The 22,368-nt window shown below is 37.1% G+C and overlaps 1 protein-coding gene across 24 annotated transcripts in view; it reads right to left on the reverse strand.

Moving 5' to 3' along the window:
• The window catches only part of SCMH1 (Scm polycomb group protein homolog 1), a 136,786-nt gene that overhangs the window by 65,040 nt on the left and 49,378 nt on the right, over positions 1 to 22,368 (reverse strand). For 16 of the 24 annotated variants that reach the window (XM_059689771.1, XM_059689768.1, XM_059689750.1 and 13 more), the window contains 2 exons: positions 20,133 to 20,203; positions 8,691 to 8,925 (listed from right to left, as the gene is read on the reverse strand). The exons of 3 other annotated variants lie outside the window; for them this stretch is intronic. In XM_059689771.1, coding sequence (XP_059545754.1) covers positions 8,691 to 8,889 — 199 coding nt within the window. In that variant the 5' untranslated portion in view covers positions 8,890 to 8,925; positions 20,133 to 20,203. The remainder of the gene's footprint in view (positions 1 to 8,690; positions 8,926 to 20,132; positions 20,204 to 22,368) is intronic. 5 more of the 24 variants (XM_059689760.1, XM_059689757.1, XM_059689759.1 and 2 more) reach the window with 1 other exon arrangement.

A 22,368-nucleotide genomic window follows, 5' to 3' on the forward strand; every position in this document is an offset into this window, starting at 1 on the left:
TAAGTTGCAGATTTCCTCACAGCAATTCCCCTTTGTAGTTAATAGGCCATCAGAGGGAAAATTTTTGAGATTATGTGAATATCATATTTTCCAATAAGATTTTTTACCCTCTGGTCTCAACATTAATTGATTATCCTTCCCTGAATAAATTAAAATAATTTTCTACCATTCCATCTATATTTTATTAGCTGGTATTCTGTAAAGATGATGTTTCCCTGCAACTCTTAAAAAAATTTTTTTTTTTTTAATTTCAGAGAGGAAGGGAGAGGGAGAGATAGAAACATCAATGATGAGAGAGAATTATTGACTGCCTCCTGCACGCCCCCACTGGGAATCGAGCCCACAACTCGGGCATGTGCCCTTAACCAGAATAGAACCCGGGACCCTTCAGCCCACAGGCTGACACTCTATCCACTGAGCCAAACTGGCTAGGGGTGCAACTCTTGATATTTTTATGTATCACTGGGACCCATGAATGCTATTACCATTGTTCTTTTATTTTTATTCTTTTTGATACTCATATTGTTTCAATTTTGGTTAGTAAGAACTCCTTCAAGTTGGCTCCTGTGTCCTTTTGATATGTCCTCACCATTCTTTGAGACTTCTCTCCTGTCTGACATAAAATGTTCCAGAATTATCTTATATTTTCTCTTCTGCTCAGCCTTAGAATCAGCCATTTCTCCAAAAATCTTGATTCCTTTTAGTAGAGAATGTGATTTAGAAACCAAGGTATGCTTATTGCTTCTGAGGTATCATTGCTTCTAGGCCTTTTCAATAAACAAAACTTGGGGGGGGGAATATATATATACACACACATATATATAAATATATATATGGAACATGCAGGTTATTATTATTATATTAGCTTTATTAACTCAAAAGAATGTCACAATGGCACAGTAATCCTACTTTTGCCCAGCCCTGTACATGAATGATTTGAATTGAAGGTATCTTAACTTTAAAGTTAAGAGTTCATACAGATAACTCCAATTCAAATTCTATATTGCAAGGTTCTTCATCTCCCATTCTATATTTGTATCTTATTTACTCATTTGCTCTATGTTTAATACATAAAAACCCATTAACATTAAGAAAAAGTCAGAATTTCTTTGCAGTTCCACTTTTTCTTTAAAATATGCCCCATTAAAAGTATACTGAGAAGATTCTGTGTTCAGGTTATTTGAATTAATTCTTTTTTCAATGTGGTTATCATATCCACAGTTCAGTTTGTTGTCAATTTTAGAATATGCTTCGTTCATTTTTTTAATTTAATTTTATTAAGTAAAACATTTACATTTCAAAAATCAAAAGAATATAAAGGGGTATTCTCAGAGAAGTTTCATTCTCCTTCCTGTAATTTTTACTGTTTTCTTATTCCCAATAAGTTGTGACCTTTTCATTATTTTCTGGTGTAACATTCCAGTGCTTCTTTTTATAAAACTATGTCTGTAAAAATATAATTTCCTGCATGTTATACATGTGTATGTGTGTATATGCTTTCCCTTTCTCAAAAACAAATGGTATTAAGTACATTTACACTGTTGTGCAACCATGACCACCATCCATTTCCAGTATTTTTTCATCTTCCCCACCCGAAACTCTATACCTATTAAACACTAACTCCCACTTTCCTCCCAGCTCCTGGCAACCACCAAGTTATTTTCTGTTTCTGTGAATTTCTCAATTTTAAGTGGAATTATATACTATTTGTCCTTTGTGACTGGCTTGAAATACTTAGCAAAATGTCTTCAAGGTTCATCCACACTATAGCACGTGTCAGGATTTCCTTCTCTTAAAGGCTGAATAATATTCCACTGTATGTATATACCACATTTTGTTTATTCATTCTTCTGCTGAGGAACACTTGGGTTTCTCTGACTTTTTGGTTATTGTGAATAATACAGCTAAACATAGGTATAAAAATATCTGCTTGAGTCCTGCTTTCATTATTTTGCCTATATACCCTAAAGTGGAATTTGTGGATCATATGGTAATTCTATTTTTAAATTTTTGAGGAACTGCTATGTTTTCCATACTGGCTGCACCATTTTACATTCCCATTAGCAATACACAGAGTTCCAATTTCTTCACATCTTCACCAACATTTGTTACTCTCTACTTATTTGATAATAGGCAACAATCCTAATGGGTGTGAAATGTTTTTTATTTTCATTGTGGTTTTGATTTGATTTCCCTCATCAGAGATTTGAACATCATTTTAAAATTTTATTTTTATGGAACTTATTGGGCTGGCATTGGTTGATAAAATTATATAGGTTTCAAGTGTAAAATTCTATAATACATTGTCTATATATGGTATTGTGTTCACCACCAAAAGTCAAATCTCCTTCTATTACCATTTATCTTCCCTCATCCTCCTTTCCCTCTTGTAATCACTATACTGTTGTCTGTGTCTTTGAGGCGTTGTATTTATTTTTTTACTTAATCCCTTCACTTTTTTCACCTGGCCCCCCAAGCGCCCTCCCCTCTGACAGTTGTCAGTCTGTTCTCTGTATTTATGACTCTGTTTCTATTTTGTTCATTAGATTCCACATATAAGTGCAATCACATGGTATTTTTCTTTCTCTGACTTATTTCACTTAGCATAATACTCTTCAGGTCCATTCATGCTCTTGCAAAAAGGAAGATTTCCTTCTTTTTTTTATGGCTTAGTATTCCATTGTGTAAAATTTACCACAGCTTTTTTTTTTCTTAAATATATATTTTTATTGATTTCAGAGGGGAAGGGAGAGAAAGAGATAGAAACATCAATGATGTGAGGGTATCATTGATTGGCTGCCTCCTGCATACCCCCAATTGGGGATCAAGCCCGCAACCCGAGCATGTGCCCTTGACCAGAATTGAACCCGGGACCCTTCAGTTCAAAGGCTGATGCTCTATCCATTGAGCCAAAACAGCATGGGGCTACTTTTCTAAAAAACTGATTTGAGAGACAGAGTGAGAGAAAAGAAAGGGGGAGGGAAAGAGAGAGAGAGAGACAATGATTTGTTGTTCCACTTATTCATGCATTCATTGGTTGATTCTTGTATGTACCCTGACCGAGAATTGAACCTGCAACCCTGGCTTATGGGAATGATCAACTGAGCCAAGTACCCTGGAATTGGGTCTTCAATTGAGATTATTTTGCCATTTTTCATTTTTTTCCTGAGTTTGGAAAATTCTATTTTCACATCTTTTATGTGATGTCCATTGTGCATTTCTAGTTTGACTTTTAAAATTTGTGATTCAGTGTATTTCCTGTCAATACTTGTTTAATTGAATTTGAGTTGGTGTACAACAACAACTTTCCTCTGGTGAGTCACTGATTTTGGCAGTAGGATTTTCAGTAATCAAAATGGTTTTACCTTCTTTTTTTTCCATACAGAAACTTTTTACAGATGTTGACTGCTGTTTACTAATCATTTGAAATGTCTTATATTTTTCTGGACCAGCAAAAACAGGAGGTTCTGTTTTGGCAGGGATCTTGAGTATTTCTGTTGGCATAGTGAAATATAGTTTCTTTAGGAAGAGCCTGTTTGGGTTGGGATGGGAGGTTTGGTGTATCTTTTGATTTTATGATTCTCTTTTGTTTCTGTATAAATTGCTAATCCTTGCTTCCTTCTTTTCCTTCAGAATTATGTGTCCTTTCCTACCAAAAGTAGTTATCTTCCCAAGACTGCTATCTCTAGTTCTTTACACTTTCAATTCACTCTCTTCCTTCTGATTCCCCAATAGCCAATGCTCTAATCCAGCGGTTCTCAACCTGTGAATCGCGACCCCTTTGGGGGTCGAACGACCCTTTCACAGGGGTCGCCTAAGACCATCGGAAAACACATATATAATTACATATTGTTTCGTGATTAATCACTATGCTTTAATTATGTTCAATTTGTAACAATGAAAATACATCCTGCATATCAGATATTTACATTACGATTCATAACAGTAGCAAAATTACAGTTATGAAGTAGCAATGAAATAATTTTATGGGTGGGGGTCACCACAACATGAGGAACTGTATTAAAGGGTCACGGCATTAGGAAGGTTGAGAACCACTGCTCTAATCCAATAGGTCTTAGCTGTGTTCTCAGTATTTCCCACTCTGAATGGGACTACTAGTATATTTCTCTGGCGGTGATTTTAGCTATGTTAAACCCACATTGTCCTCTTTTTTATGCACTTCCCACCTATATAAAACACTTCATTTTGGTATGGATCTGTTACTGGCTATACTGGTTTCAGATCTTTTTATCTATGTAGATTAACATGTAATTGAAACTTGTGATATTCTTTTTTTTTTTTTTAAATATATTTTATTGATTTTTTACAGAGAGGAAGGGAGAGAGCTAGAGAGTTAGAAACATCGATGAAAGAGAAACATCGATCAGCTGCTTCCTGCACACTCCCCACTGGGGACGTGCCCGCAACCCAGGTACATGCCCCTGACCGGAATCGAACCTGGGACCTTTCAGTCCGCAGGCCGACGCTCTACCCACTGAGCCAAACCGGTTTCGGCAACTTGTGATATTCTTGACTCCTACTTATGTTTAGACATGAGTTATGGGTGGTTTGATTTACTCTCCTATTTGATCTGCACATTTCTGGAGAATTTATGGAAATATTTTTATTTTGATGATCAGCACTATCCCTGGGACCTTATATTTTTAATAGCCTCTCAAGATACTTCAAAATAGTGATTCATAAAGTAGGTTGAGAACAATCCAGTACCACGCAGTTATAAAGAGGATTGAAGTATGTCTCCAAACTACTAAGAAGTCATTTTAGGGCCGAAACCGGTTTGGCTCAGTGGATAGAGCGTCGGCCTGCAGACTGAAAGGTCCCAGGTTCGATTCCGGTCAAGGGCATGTACCTGGGTTGCGGGCATATCCCCAGTAGGAGATGCGCAGGAGGCAGCTGATCGATGTTTCTCTCTCATCGATGTTTCTAACTCTCTATCTCTCTCCCTTCCTCTCTGTAAAAAATCAATAAAATATATTAAAAAAAAAAAAGAAGTCATTTTAGGACATATCAAATGAAAGAAGCAAAGTTGAGAAAAGTATGCATAAAATGCTGTCCTTTATATAAGAGGGTGGAGGTTACATATCTATATATGTACACCCTCATGCACACACGGATATATTTGTTTATACTTTTTAAAATGGAACTTAAACCATAAAAGTCAAAGACACTGGTTACCTATGGCAGAGGAAAGAAATAGGATGATGGGGATTTCTCTGAATATACTTTGTTTTATAGATTTGACTTTAAGAACAATGTATATCGTTTATGTATTTATAAAGCAACATTTTTTAAAAATATTTTTTTATTGATGTCAGAGAGGAAGGGAGAGGGAGAAAGAGAAACATCAATGATGAGAGAGATTCACTGATCGGCTTCCTCCTGCATGTCCCACACTGGGGATTGAGCCCATAACCCAGGCATGTGCACCAATACTCAACCACTGAGCCACACCAGCCAGGCTAAAAAAACGATCTTTAAAAATTAAAAATTAAATTAAACAAGTGAATCTAAGTTTATATCAAATTGGTGGCATGGCCACCCAGAGGGAAACTAATGCAAATGACCTTATAACATCATTAGAGGCCCGGTGCACGAATTCATGCACCAGTGTGGTCCCTCAGCTTGGCCTGCGGGATCGGGCCGAAACCAGCTCTCCGACATCCCCTGAGGGGTCCTGGATTGCGAGAGGGTGCAGGCCAGGCCAAGGGACCCCACCAGTGCACTATCAGGGCCGGGGAGGGACATGGGAGGTTGGCCAGATGGGGAGGGACCACGGGAGAGCGCCAGGGTGTGTCCGGCCCATCTTGCTCAGTCCTGATCAGCCAGACCCCAGCAGCAAGCTAACCTACTGGTCGGCGCATCTTCCCCCTGGTGGCTAGTGCACGTCATAGCAACTGGTCGACCGGTCGACGATCTGTCCCCTGGTGGTCAGTGCAGTGAACGTCATAGCGACTGGTCAACTGTCTGCCCCCTGGTGGTTAGTGCACGTCATTGCAAGCGGTTGAGCGGCCTTAGCATATTATGCTTTGATTGGTTGAACAGATGACAGGACACTTATCATATTAGGCTTTTATTATATAGGATTAGACTTTCTTGAGGGTAAGAAAAAAATTTGTAAAAAATTCAAACATTATTTAGGTCTCATAATGGTGGCAAGTGTTGGTATTGCTATTCTGAGACTCATATATATGTATTATAGGATAAAACAAATGATTTTTAGTGACATGGAAAACTAGAGTTTTGGGATGGTACAAAGGCAATACAGATTTAAGAGACTGAAGATAAAATCAGTAAAAACACCATTGTCCTGAATTTTAGTAGTAAGTATTCATATAAACTGATGATTTTTTATCCTAATAAAAAAGATGCTCCTACCTCTCGATACCAAAAAGACCTAGAAAGAATGATCAACTCAATAGCACTGAGCACTCTAGTGCTTAGATTATAGTCTCTAAATACCACCTCCCACTAAAAGGAGCCTAGGCACCTAAAAGAAATAGCAAATTCTTTATTTGGGCCAAGAAATGTATAAGATGAGCAAGGAACATTTTAAATTCCAAAAATCAAAGAGAGCTATCAAATAATAAAGAGTCAGGAGACAACTTGATGAAGCTTATATGAGGCCAAAGATGGGATACTTCAAGAATCAATAAAAACAATTAGTGCAATGAAGTGAAGCATATCAAATATGTATGAATCCTTGAGTTAATGATACTAAACAGCAACAACAAACCCTCTTTAAATATTTTTTGGAGAATGTTAGTAAAGCAATTCATTATTTTAAAAATTGGTAAAGAAAAGAATCAAGCATTTAAACCATCTTTCTTACATGAATTATGCCTAAGGATAACCAAGTAGTTGATGAAAGTTTATTTTAATAGGTATAGTCCACTTAATTTATATGGATGGAATGAATGGTAAAATTACAATTCCCCATTTTGCAAGCATGATAAATTGACAAATTTAACCAGAGGGTCAGCAAACTATAGCCAGCAGGCAATGCCACCCGTTTTGTAACTAGTGTTACTGGAACACAGCTTGCCCGTCTGTTTATGTATTGTCTATGGCTGCTTTGGCATTACAAAGATAAAGTTAAGTAGCTGCAATAGAGAATCTAAGGCCCCATAAAGCCAGTAATATTTACTATCTGACCCGTTAAAAAAATTTGGGAAGCCCAGATCTAGACCACAGGCAGTAATGACTACTACATTATAAAAATGAGGACTATCAGACCAAAGAGCTTCCTAATAGAAGTAAACACCACCATCTATAAAATATTCATAGGAAAAAAACTGAACCTGAACATGATCAAGCTTCTAGATCTAGCTACCAATTTCTAGGAAAGAGGATAGAGAAACATGTTAAATGATACTATAGAGATACAATCAGCAAAATCTAATTATGGAAAATTTTGAAGACAAACGACTTAGATTTTTCAACACATAAATTGCCAGAAAAAAACTGAGAGAAGGAGAACCCAAAGATTAAAAGAGGCTTAAGGGACATATCAATCAACTGCAATATGTGGAACTTATTTGAATCCTGATTCAAAGAAACTGTAATGTATGTGTGTATGTGTGTGTGTGTGTGTGTGTGTGTGTGTGTGTGAGAGAGAGAGAAAGAGAACAGAGAAAATTTAAACACTGAGTAAAAAATTCGTTGATATTAAAAAGTATTAATTTATGTGATGTTATAATTGTGTTTAAAATTATTGTTTATGAGAGATACAGATTAAATATTTAATGACAAATACTATGGGTGATTGAGCAGAAGGCAGGGAATGTGTAAAGATACAGAGAAAACAAGATGGACTTTGTTGATAAATATCAAGGATAAAGGATACATGGATATTCACAGTGCTATTCTTTCTACCTTTGTATACATTTGAAATTTTACATTGCAAATAATTTTTTTAATAGGGGAAAATGCTAAATAACCACCTGGGGAGCGCTTTCAAACAATACATATTTTCTTATGCTCAATTAATGTAGCACGACCTCCTGATGGGAACATAGCCCTTACATACAAAACCCATAACCCATATCTCTCTATCCTCCATTGAGACTCACTGCAATCATGATTCATAATAACTGCAAAGATGGGCTAAATCTCTCAGTTATATTAAGACAAAAGAAGAAAAAGATGAATCTGATCTTTAGGAGAAAAATCTAGTGAGGTTATTAGTTTAAGTGAAATAATACATTTTACTGAATAATTAAAAGTGAGAAAATCCCAGGACCAAGTGAGAATTTAGGGGAAAGGAGATAAGGTACCCTTCTAATAGTCATCCTTTCTATTGGGAGATTTTCCTTTCACCTCTTGTTATTATTGTAGGATTTGTTAAAAGCTCTATGGTTTTTTGAAGCAGATTAAATAGCAAGACCTCCTTCCATTCTGTCTATCATGTAAATGGGAACTGACAAGGAAGGGTGAAGGGTGTGGTTTTTTGTTAGCAAAAGAAGAGTTTGAGAGATGCTTGAATATTATAAGTTAATGTAGAGATGGAGATGTCCAGATTTTACAGCTCATTTTATTTTAGGTGAGCCTTTTCTTTTGGACCATATGAAAAAGAAGAGGCAGGCAGGGGACCCTAGGCTTTCCCATAATGGGATGTATAATTTTGGGAAGATAATTAATTGGTTAAAGAGGACTTGGGTCTAATTACTCACCCAGAGGGGGCTGCAGCATACCCCCATTCTTCTCACAGTTCCCAATAGGCTGGATTTCAGTTGAGTCAACCAGCCGCCAGAAGTCATTCTTGTTGTCGCTGCCATCAAGGCGAAGGCGGAGGCGAGCTCCTGTTAGTCCAACTACTGTAGCGATACAGGTAGATGTGGTGTTCCTGGGATCCTGTGCCTCTAATTTCATGCTGATCTTGAACTCGTTGCTTGGAGGTGTGTAGGACTGAGGAGAACAAGCCATGGGGATTAGGCAGACTAAGGTAAGTGGCATTTTCAGTAAGGATGTTAGATGGAACCTGAAAATTCATGCCTTGGACTCAAAGTGGTTACAGCTTGACCAGGAACAAACCACTGTGAATTATTCCCTAATACTTAGGAAGATTTACATACAAAAGAAACACTAGAAGGTAAGAAAGGGAAAAAATTACTTTTTACTGAAGCATCAAATATTGACTCACACCAGTAAGAAAAGGACAAGAGTGCCTCAAATGGTCCTTACTTAATACTCTCTCATCTTATTTTCTCCAGCTCTCTAATTCTCTAGGTACTCATGTTTTCTTTTTAGAAATCATCCAATTTACCTATTATATACTAAGTGTCTCTTCATGAAGTGATATAGTATATATTGCTTTGTAAATCCAGCACACAGACTACTATTGGGGGGAGGTGTCAATTTTTTTCTTATTTTGACATTGATATATAAATCAATTTATATCTTTACAAACAATTTTAAGTTATAATTCATATAAAATATACACTTTGGTAAATCTTGACATATGAATACATCCATGATGCCATATACATATATATATACCTTTGAAACCATCATCACAATCAAGATGATGAACATGGACATGTTCTCTCATGTCTCTTTATAATCCTTCTGTCTAGCCCTTCCCAGACCCGTTTCCAGACAAATACTGATCTACTTTCACTGTAGATAGAGTTATATTTTCTAGTCTTCAATGGAATTATAGAGAATATACTCTTTGTTTTTTTGTCCAGCTTCTTTCACTCAGCGTAACAATTCTGATATTCATCCATATTGTTAAATGTACCAATAATTTATTTTTGTTTTTGTTTTTTAAAGACTTTTTTTTAGAGCAGCTTTAGGTTCACAACAAAACTGAGAGGAAGATACAGAGATTTCCCATATATATCCTATCTCCACACATGAACAGCCTCTCCTATTACCGGCATCCCCCACCACAGTGGTACATTTGTTACAATTGATGAACCTACATTGATACATCATAATCTCTCAAAGCACACAGTTTACAGGAGGGTTCTCTCTTGGTGTTGTACATTGGGTTTGGACAAAGGTATAATGACATTTATCTATCATTATAGTATCATACTAAATAGTTTCACTGGCCAAAAAGTCCTCAGTGATCTGCATATTCATCCTTCCTCCACTCAACCACTGGCAACTACTGATCTTCTCACTGTCTCTTTTCTAGAATGTATGTAGCCTTTTTAGATAGGCTTCTTTTCTTTTGTAATAAGCATTTAAGTTTCCTTTATGTCTTTTCATGGCATGATAGCTAATTTCCTTTTAGGGGCGAATAACACTCCTTTGTCTGGCTATACCACAGTTTATTCATTCATCTACTGAAGGCATCTTTCAAGTTTTGGCAATTATGAATAAAGCTGCAATAAACATCCATTTTCAGGTTTTTGTATGATCAAACATTTTCAGTTCCTTTGGGAAAACACAAAGGAATGGAATTGCTGTATCATATGGTAACAGTACATTTAGTTTTGTAAGAAATCAACAATATGTCTTACAAAATGACTGTACCCTTTTGCATTCCCACAAGCAATGAGTGAGAATTACTGTTGCTCCATATCCTTGCAAGCACATGGCAGTGTCAGTATTCTGGATTTTGACCACTCTAATAGGTGTGTAGTGGTATTTAATTTGCATTTAAAACTTTTTTTTCACATTTTTAAAATCATCTGCATTATCTTTTTTTGGTGGTATCTAAGATCTTTGGCTCATTTTTAAATTAAGTTGTTGGTTTTCTTATTGTTGAGTTTTTAAGTGTTCTTTGTATATTTTGTATAACAGTCTGTTAGCAGATGTGTCTTTTGTACATTATTTTCTCCCAATCTGTAGCTTGTCTTCTCATTCTCTTGATCTTTCACAGAGCAGAAACTTTTAATATTTTTTTAAATATATATTTTACTGATTTTTTTACAGAGAGGAAGGGAGAGGGATAGAGAGGTAGAAACATCAATGAGAAACATCGATCAGCTGCCTCCTGCACACCTCCTACTGGGGATGTGCCCGCAACCAAAGTACATGCCCCTGACTGGAATCAAACCTGGGACCCTTCAGTCCGCAGGCCGATGCTCCATCCACTGAGCCAAACCAGTTAGGGCAGAAACTTTTAATATTAATGAAGTCCACCTTATCAATTATTTCTTTCATGGATCATGCCTTTGGTGTTGTATCTAAAAAGTCATCACCATACCCAAGGTCTTCTTGTTTTTCCTCTTATGTTATTTTCTGAGAGTTGTATAGTTTTAAGTGTTACATTTAGGTCTGAGGTTTATTTTGACTTAATTTTTGTGAAGGGAGTAAGGTCTGTGTCTAGATTCATTTTTTGCCTGTGGCTGTCCAGTTGTTTCAGTACCATTTGTTAAAAAGACTATCTTTGCTCTACTGTATTGCCTTTGCTCATTTTTCAAAGATCAGTTGACTATATTTATGTGGGACTATTTTGGAGCTCTCTATTCTGTTTCATTGATCTATTTATCTATTCTCTTATCAATACCACACTGTCTTGATTACTGTAGCGATATAGTAATTCTTGAATTTGGGTAGTGTCAGTCTTCAAACTTTGTTGTTCTTCTTCAATTTTGTGTTGGCTCTTCTGTATCTTTTGCCACTCCATATAAACTTTAGAATTCGTTTGTCAATCTCCACAAAATAACTTGCTGAAATTTTGATTAAGCTTGCATTGAATCTATAGATCAAGTTGGGAAGAACCAACATTTTGAACAATATTGAGTCTTCCTTTTCTTGGTCACGAACTCTCTATTTTTAAGTTTTTTTATTTCATTTATCTAAGTTCTAAAGTTTTCCTCAGATAATTTTTATACGTATTTTGTTAGATTTATACCTAAGTATTTCATTTTTGGAGGTGCTCATATAAATGATATTGTTTTAAATTTCAAATTCTACTTTTTAATTGCTGGTATGTAGAAAAGTGATTGACTCATATATTAACCTTGTATTGGCAACTGTACTATAATTGCTTATTAGTTCTAGGAACTTTTTTTGTCAATTCTTTTAGATTTTCTACATAAACAATCATGTCATCTATAAACAAACAGTTTTATTTCTTCCTTCCCAATTTGTATACCCTTTACTTCCTTTTCTTATTTTATTGCAATAGCTAGGATTTCCAGGATGATGTTGAAAAGAAGTGGTGAGAGGGACATCCTTGCCTTCTTTCAGATGTTAGTGGGAAAGCTAGTTTTTAACCATTGTGATCTTGGCTACAGGTTTTTAAAATATAGATAGTAACATTCAGCATAACTATTATGATATTCACCCATATTGTTGAATGGAATCAATAATCCATTTCTTTTTGTTTCTGAGTAGTATATCATGTTGATGGACATTTGGTGTGTTTCCAGTTTTTCACTATTACAAATAAGTCTCTTATGAACATCCACACATATGAATATACTTACTATATTTCCATACATATTTCAGGAATATAGTAAAGTGGAATGGATGAATCATATGATAGGTATAACTCACATACCAGAATATTTAACTTTTTACAGTATATAATTCAGTGGTTTTTAGGATATTCACAGAGGCAAACATCACTCCACCTAAATTTAGAACATTTTCATCATGCCCACAATAGAAACCCCATATCCATTAGCCTTCTCTCCCCATTCTCCCCTCAGGCAATCCCCTGAAAACCATCAATCTACTTTCTGTTTCTTTTTAATATTTCTTAATTGATTTCAGAAAGGGAGAGGGAGAGAGAGAAACATCAGTGATGAGAGAGAATCATTGATCAGTTGCCTCCTGCCCATCCCCTATGGGGATTGAGCCTGAAACCTGGGCCTGTGACCTGACTGGGAATTGAACTGTGACTTCCTGGTTCATAGATCAATGTTTAACCATTGAGCCACACTGGTTGGGCTACTTTCTGTTTCTATGGATTCATCTATTCTGGAGATTAATATAAGTGGAATTTTATAATATGTGAATAGCTCCTTTCTTCACTCAGTGAATTGTTTACAAGGTTAACCTGGAGTGTTTATCAGTACTTCATTCATTTTCATTGCTGAATAACATTCTATTATATAAATATAATTTATATAATATAAAAATATAATAAAAAATATACAATTTTGCTTATCCATTCATCAGTTGATAAACATTTGGATTGTTTCCTCTTTTTAACTATTAGGTATAATAATGCCTTGAACATTTGTGTATAAGTTTTTGTGGGGTCATATGTTTTGATTTCTCTCTCTTGGGTACATACCTAAATGTGAGGCTGATGGGTCATAAGGCAATTCTATTTTGAGTAAATTTCAAACAGTTTTCTAAAGTGCCTACAGCATTTTACAATCTCACCACCTACATATAAGGGTTCCAATTTCTCTACATCCTCAGCAACACCTGTTTTTGTCTGCCTTTTCTATTTCAGCTACCCTAGTAGATGTGAAGTGGTATCTCATTACAATTTTGATTTGTATTTCTTTAATGATGTTAAGCATCTTTTACATGCTTGTTGGCTATTTGTAAATATATGGAGAAAGACCTATTCAAATTCTTTGCCTATTTAAATCTTGGGTTATTTATCTGGTGAGGTGGTAAGAGTTCTTCGTATCTTCCAGATTCAAGTTCCTTATTAGATACACTAGGGGCCCGGTGCACGAAATTCGTGCACTGGGTGTATGTGGGGGGGAGTGTCCCTCAGCCCAGCCTGCACCCTCTCACATACTGGGAGCCCTCAGGTGTTGACCCCCATCACCCTCCAATCACAGGATCGGCCCCTTGCCCAGGCCTGACGCCTCTGGCCTAGGCGTCCGGCCCAGGCAGTGGGGACCCACAGCTGCAGCGGCCCCGCGATCGTGGGCTTCGCTTTAGGCCCAGGCAAGGGGCCCCTAGCTCCCGGGACTGCCAGCTTCGACCGTGCCCAGCTCCCATCGCTGGCTCCACCCCTACTTCCTGCTATCACTGGCCAGGGCGGCAAAGGCACCTGATTTCCGATCATGGCTGGGGAGCAGGGCAAAGGCGGCCCCAGGGCCGCCTTTGCCCTGCCCCCCAGCTCTTAGCTCCCCCCTGGGTTTCCGATCACTGTCAGTGGCAGGGGGCTTCTTCCTGCTTTCCCTTTCGCCTCCCTGCATTGTGCCTACATATGCAAATTAACCGCCATCTTGTTGGCAGTTAACTGCCAATCTTAGTTGGCAGTTAATCTGCATATAGCCCTGATTAGCCAATGAAAAGGGTATCGTTGTACGCCAATTACCATTTTTCTCTTTTATTAGATAGGATGATTTGTAAATATTATCTCCCATTATATGGGTTGTCTTTTCACTTTCTTGATAGTGGAAGCACGAAAGCAGTTAGTTTTGTCTATCAAGTTTCACCTCTATTGTTTGTAGTTTTAGTGCCATATCTAAGAAATCATTGCCTAGTCCAAGATTTATTCCTGTTTTTTTCTAAGAGTGTCATAGTTTTATCTCTTACATTCAGGTCTATCATCCACTTGGAGTCAATTTTCATAAATGGTGTGGAGGATGGGTCCAACTTCATTCTTTTGTACATGAATATCCAGTTGTCCCCATATTAGTTGTTGAAAATATCACTGAACTGTCTTGGCATCTTTGTCCAAATCAATTGAACATAAATGCATGGGTTTATTTCTGTACTCTCAAATCTAATCCACTGATCTATATGTCTATCTTTATGTCAGTACCACAGTGTCTTAAGTACTGTTGATTTGTAGTAAGTTTTGAAACCAGGAAATAGAAATCATCTACCTTTGTTCTCTTTTTTCCCATAATTGGCTATTCTGGGTCCTTTGTAATTCTATGTGAATTTTAGAGTCAACTTGTCAACTTCTACAAAGTAGGTATATGGGATTTTAATAAGAAGTACATCAAATCAATAGATCAATTTGGAGAGTATTACTGTCAGCTATGTGGTTTGTCAATATTTTCTCCAAGTCTATGGCTTATATTTTCATTCTCTTATCAATATCTTTTAAAGAGCAGAAGTTCTTAATTTTGACAAAGTCTATTTTATGAATTTTTAATGGATCATGCTTTTGGTAAGCTGTTTTCTAAAGTTTTCTTTATATAAGTGTCACATATTGTTAGTTCATTCATAAATTTTAATTTTTTATGAATATTAACTTTTAATATTCATAAATATTAATTCATAAATATTAATTTTTGCTGCTATTGTAAATGGATATTTCTCTTTCATTATAACTTTATTGAGTTACTTTTCACCACTGAGTAAAATGTTGGCTTTAGTACTGAGGTATAAATACTTTGCAAGTTAAGAATGTATTATTCAATTCCTAGTTAAATTAGTGATTTTTATTTTTGTTCAATACTATGTTAAAGTTTTCTGCCAAATTATTTTCCAAAGAAACTGAAACATTTTACATTTTCACCAGTAGTTTATGAAAATCCTACTTGCTCCATAACCTTGCCACTATTAGGTATGGTCAGTCTTCCCACATATTTTCTTCGGTTTTTGTTCTAATTTTTCAGTCTGGATCCCTTTTATTTCTTTTATTTGGCTTGGTCTCATTGGTAGTACAATGCTGAATAGAAATAGCAAGAAAAAAACATCCTTGTCTTGTTCCTGACCTTAAGAAAAAAGCATTTTATGTGATGTTATCTGTAGGTTTTTCATAGATGTCCTTTGGGGCTTAGGATTTTTAAAAATTCCTTCTATTTCTTGTTTGCTGAGAGTTTTTATTAATGGACACTGAATTTTGTCAAATGCTTTCTTTGCATCTATTTAGATAATCTTATTTCCTTCATAGTGTGTTCATGTGGTCAATTACACTGATTGATTTCTAAATGTTAAATCAACCTTGATTCTTGAAACTAAACTCCAGTTGTCATGAATTATTTTTATATATTGTTTGATTCAATTTCCTAAAATTTTGTTTAGAATTTGTACATGTATTTTTATGTGGGATGTAACACTGTAGTTTTCTTTTCCATCAATGTTGGCCTGGTTTTGGTATCAGAATAACGCTTGCCTTATAGAATGAGACAAAAGGTATTCCCTTCTTGTAAACATTCTAGAAGAGTCAATGTAGAATTTGCATTATTTTTTCCCTTAAATGTTTGAAACAATTCATTGGTGAAGTCATCTAGGTTTGGAATTTACTAAAAACTTAGTTCTGTGGCAAAAATAGTGCTATTCATATTTCCTAAGTGAGCTTTTGGTACTTTTTGTCATTCATGAAATTATCCATTTCATTTAAATCTTGGGTTATTTAACTGGTGAGGTGGTTAAGAGTAAAATTTGTCTATCAAGTTTCACCTCTATTGAGGTGAAATTTAAAGGCATAAGTTTGTTCATAGTATTCCTTTAATATCTCTTTAATATCTCTAGGCTCAATAATGATGTTACCGCTTTTAGTTTGATGTTAGTAATTTGTTTTCTCCCTTTTCATTCTTGATCAGCTGGCCAGAAGTTTACCTCATTGCAAAGAATCAGCTATAGGTTTCAATGATATTTTTCTATTATATTTCTGGTTTTTATTTGATTGATTTAAGCTCTACTCTTGATTTTATGCTCTGTTTTTTTTTTTCTTTGCTTAATTGGGGGTTATTCATTTTTCCTAGTTTTTTAAAGTAGGAGCTACATGAAAAACTTTTCTTCTTTTCTAATGTAAATGTTTAGTGCTATAAATTTCTCCCTAAAAACTACTTTCGCATCATACCACAATTTCTTAAATGTTCTCCTTTCATTTTCATTTAATTGAAAATACTTTCTAATGTTCCTAAATACCTCTATAGGTATTTAGAAATGTGATACTTAGTTTCCACATATTTGGAGATCTTCCAGATAACCTTCTGCTATTCATTTTTAATTTATTTCCAATGTATCAGAGACTATATTTCATATTATTTAAATCCTTTTAAATTTATCAAACCGTATTGTACAGTCCAGGAAATGGTCTAACCTAGTAAATGTTCTGCATGCACTTGAAAAGAATGCATATTCTATTGTTGTTACAGAGTATCAATCAGGTCAGGTTGGCTGGTAGTGCTGTTTGAATCTTCTATACAGATACTTGCTTATTTTCTGTCTACTTGTTTTCTAATCATAGAAAGGGTATTAAAAGTCTGACTGCAGATAAATCTTATTTTTTGCTTCACCTAAGGAATTTGACCCCTTAGCACACCATAAAATACCTTCTTTATCCCTGGTAATATTCTTTGCTCTGATATATACTTTCATATTAATATGGTCAATGTCAGCATGGTATATCATTTTCCTTTCAGCCTATTTGTGCCTTTCTTTTTAAAGTGTAGTTTCTTGCAAGCAGTATATAATTGTGTTGCTTTCTATTTAATGTGACAAGTTTAGCCTTTTAATTGGGGCATTTAGACCTTTCATAATCACTCTGATTACTGATATGGTTGGATTTAAATCCACTATATTGCTATTTGTTTTCTATTATTTTAGTGGTTGCTTTGGGGTTTATAGTAAACACATTTAACTTACCAGCCTATCTTATTATATTTTACTACTTCATGTATATGAATCTTATCAATATTATACTTAGGATTTCTCTCGGCATTTAAATTATTATCATACATTTTATTTATACAAATTTTAATTATCTTTACAATGCAATATTATTGTTGTTTATACAATTATCTTTTATAGAGGTTTAAATAATAATAAAAAACATCTTATGTCTTTACTTTTATAATCATAATTTCCAGTGATTTTCTTTCCTTTGTGTAGATCTATAATTTCACCTGGTATCATTTTTCTTCTGCTTGATGGACTTCCTTTAATATTTCTTATAGTGGGTTTCCTGGTAAATTCCTTCAGCTTCTGTATGTCTGAACATACCTTTATTTTGCCTTTGCTTTTTGGAAGATCTTTTTGCTGAATATATAATTCTAGGTTGACAGTTTTTTCTTCTGATACGTTAAAGATGTTACTCAACTTCCTTCTTGCTTGCATTGTTTCTAACGAGAAAATATGTCATTCATATCTTAGTTCCCCTGTATGCAAAGTATTTTTTTTGTAGCTGCTTTTAAGATGTTCTCTTATCACTGATTTTAAGCATTTATGATATGCCTTAGTGTAGTTGTCTTCTTTCTTTACTTTTTTCTTTCTTTTTTCAGTCATTGAACTTCTTAGATCTGTGGATTTATAATTCTCATAAATTTTTGAAAGTTTTTAGCCATTATATCTCCAAATATTTTTCTGTCCCCTTCTATCCTTTGAGCATTAAAATTACACGGTCTATGAAGTTACTACATAAACTTGGAAATCATCCTATGGCTCACTAATGTTCTTTACATCTTTTCAAGATTCTTTTGTGTTTGTGTGTGTGTTTCATTCTCAATTTTTACTGCTATATCTCCAAGTCTACCAATATTTTCTCCTGACATTAATATCCAGTGTATTTTTATTTTGTACACAGTAGTTCAATATGAGTCTGTAAATATCTTCAATATTCTCTGCTAAACTTTTGAACATAACTGTTTTAATGTTTTTGCCTGCTATTCTAAGATCTGCATAGATTCTAAGTCAGTTTATTGATTATTCTGCTCATTATTGATTATATTTTCCAGCCTCTTTACATACCTGCTTGATCAGATACCAGACACTGTGAATTTTACCTGTTGGGTACTCAATATATATTTCTTATTGTTGACATTATTACAGATGTCTCCCATCCCCTTGCTGCCTGCCTTGGGGTGCTAGATATTTTTGCATTCCCTTCTTGTGCTTTGTTCCTAGATGCAACTAAGTTACTTGGAAATAATTAGATCATTTTGAGTCTTGCTTTATGATTTGCTTGGCAGGCTCAGAACAGTGCTCACTTTAAGGCTAAATATTTACCACTACTGAGCAAATTTTCCTGAATATTCAACCCAATGCCACGTGAACTGAGTTTTTCCAGTCTAGTTCGTAGGACCAGGTACTATTTTTAGCCTAGTGTGAGAGTGCTAGGCTCTATTCCATTTAAACCTTTCAGATGGTTTTTCCCTTGGCTTTGGGTAGTTTCCTCACATGCACATACTGAACAGTAGTACTTTGCTGAATACCTGAAGGAAGATTTTTGCACATCTTCGTTGTTTGCTTTCTGCACAGCTCTGTTCTCTCTGGCAATGTGTCCTGAAAATTCTAGCCACCTTGGTTTCCCTGGACTCTCAGCTCCATATCCTCAAATTACGGAGTACTGGGCTCAATCTTGGGCCACCTTCCCTGGGCCATGGTCTCAAAACTCTCTTAAGATAGTAAGCTGGGAAATCATAATGGGCTCCATCTTCCAGAGATCACTGTGGTTGGCTGCTTGATTTTCAGTTACTTGAAAATCAATTTAATATATTTTGTATTTTTAAAAATTATTTTAGATGGTAGCATGAATTTAGCCCCTACTATTTCAAATGAGCAGAAGCCCTGAATTGTACTTTTATTTGGAGCATAGATAAAATTCAAACTCAAAGTAAAATCTTGACAGTTTGAGGAAATAATCATTAGTACCAGAGGAAGAGAGATGTAAATTGCTGTTTAGCAGCAGTACAGTCTTTGCTTATCAGCCTAATCATGTAAAGATATAGTTAATATCATCTATGCGTTGTGTGAGGCACTTAATTCTATATGGGAAGCTCTGAATGGCCTCTGATGAGCTCCTCGAACACTCCCCCTACCCTGATGGGACTCAGTGCCAGTATTTTTATGAAAAGAAATGATTGTGGCAGGGATGTTGAGTACAGAGAAACAAATACTGCTCTACTTTTAAGAACTGTCTAAGGCAGCGGTCACCAACCTTTCAGACCTCACAGACTACCAGTAGTCCACGGACCACTGGTTGGTGACCGCTGCTCCAAAGGTTTCCTTAAACCAGCGGTCACCAACCTTTCGGACCTCACGAAACAACAGTGGTCCACGGACCAAGGGCTATAACTATGTATTCTATCTGTCTGATTAAATAGCAATAGTAAAAATTATTGTTTTAGGTGAAGGAAAAGGTATTATTTGGAATGAAGTTGAGGAGAATGTTTGCTGCCAAAACTCATAGTGAGTTTTGAGTTGCATTCTCCCCATAGTTTATTCTAGGGCCTTCAGGTGAGAAGCCCATGGCTCCCACCTCATGTTTTGCTTGTCTAAGGATCAGAAAAAGTCTACTTGCCTCCCACCTACTAAGGATGTTGAGAATCAATTACCTGCTTGAAGCAATGAACAGGCGCTGGGACTGAACATGTTTCTTTTAGGTATTTGTCCCAGGTAAAATGACCTGTAAAGGAAATAGAAATCTCTATCACAGTCAACTTCCTAAAAAATGCTTTCAGGATGTAATCTACACTAAACATTAAGCAATTTTCAGACTGGTTTGGAGCACAACAAAACTTACTTTTCCCTGATTGGGTTCAAAGTAATATTAGGGTGAGGAATCTAGGTGACCTGAGTGGATCATTTTAGATGAATGTTTTTAAATCATGTCTAAAGATGACCAGAGAGGTTTTTCATGTTAGTTCCTAAAGTGATCCAAAATGTCACAGCAAGATATACCAGTGTCTCAAAGAAGTGCTCAGGAAGCTCATGGAAAACAGAACAGAACAGGTGAAAATGGATGAGAAGATTCCTTCTGAATAACCTGATTCCTGAAAAAGTCACTTATTGCCATCAGATGATAGCATTTAACACCCAATATGGTTGGATCCCATTTCAGAAAACACCCCCCCCCAAAAAAAAACAAAACCAAAAAACAAATATATATATATATATATATATATATATATATACACACACACACACACACACACACACACACACACATACACACACACACACACTAGAGGCCTGGTGCACAAAAATTTGTGCACTCGGGGGGAGGGGGTCACTCAGCCCGGCCTGTGCCCTCTTGCAGTCTGGGACCCCTCGGGGGATAACCACCTGCTGGCTTAGGCCCACTCCCCGGGGGATCGGGCCTAAGCTGGCAGTCAGACATCCCTCTGGCAGCCCGGGAGCCCCCTGGGGGATGCCCACTTGCCAGCGGGGAGCAGGCCTAAGCTGCAGTCAGACGTCCTTAGTGCTGCTGAGGAGGCGAGAGAGGCTCCTATCACCACCGCTGTACTGGCAGCCATCAGCCTGGTTTGTGACTGAGCAGAGCTCCCCCTGTGGGAGCGCACTGACCACCGGGGGCAGCTCCTGCATTGAGCGTCTGCCCCCTGGTGGTCAGTGTGTGTTATAGTGACCAGTCATTCCCAGTCGTTCTGCTGTTAGGGTCAATTTGCATATTACCCTTTTTTTATATAGGATAGAGGCCTGGTGCATGGGTGGGGGCCAGCTGGTTTGCCCTGAATGGTGTCCCGGATCAGGGTGGAGGTCCCGCTGGGGTGCCTGACCAGGCTGGGTGAGGGGCTGAGTGCCGTTTTCAGACTGGCCATACCCCCTTCAGGGTGGGGGTCCCTGCTGGAGTGCCTGGCCAGCCTGGGTGAGGGACTGATGGCTGTTTGCAGGCTGCCAAAGACCCCCAGCAGGGACCCTCACCCCATGAGGGTGTGGCCAGCCTGGTTGAGGGGCTGATGGCTGTTTGCAGGCTGGCCACAGCCCCTTCAAGGTGGGGGTCCCCGCTGGGGTGCCTGGCCAGCCTGGGTGAGGGGCCGAGGGCCATTTTCAGGCTAGCCACAGCCCCTTCAGGGTGGGGGGTCTGCTGGGGTGCCTGGCCAGTCTGGGTGAGGGGCTGATGGCTGTTTGCAGGCTGGCCACAGCTCCTTCAGGGTGGTGGTCCCACCTGGGGTGCCTGGCCAGCCTGGGTGAGGGGCTGATGGCTGTTTGCAGGCTGGCCACAGCCCCCAGCCACCCAAACTCCCAGTGGATGCTGGCTGGAAGCAGGTATCTGGGATTTATTTATCTTCTATATTTCAAATTTTGTTGCCTTCAGTGGAGGCCAGAGCTGGCCAGGGCAGGCGGGAAGCTTGGCTTCCTCCATTGCCGGGGCAACCAAGCCTCTTGCTTGCTCCAGCTCCTTGGCTGCTGGCCACCATCTTGGTTGGGTTAATTTGCATATATTTGCTCTGACTGGCTGGTGGGCGTGGCTTGGGCATAGCAAAGGTAGTCAATTTGCATGTTATATATATATGTATGTATATATGTGTATGTGTGTGTGTGTGTGTGTGTGTGTATATATATATATATATATATATATATATATATCTATCTGGAAACATAAGGTAAGAGCATTTGAGGGCATGAAAAGCCAAAATGAGTGAGATTATACTTGAATCCTCAGTCTAAAAATTGGGTTTTTCTCTCCCACTCCCACCCCACTCCCAACCCTGGCAATGTTGCATTGCTCTGAGGTATAATATGACAAAGATCTGGTAATTTAGAGAAAACTAGGTCCTGGGTAGTATTTCTTATTATAGTAACTAAAAAATAAGTTGGGGGGAGGGGTGT

Source organism: Myotis daubentonii, chromosome 3 (genome assembly GCF_963259705.1).
Source record: "Myotis daubentonii chromosome 3, mMyoDau2.1, whole genome shotgun sequence".
NCBI classification, from domain to species: Eukaryota; Metazoa; Chordata; class Mammalia; order Chiroptera; family Vespertilionidae; genus Myotis; species Myotis daubentonii.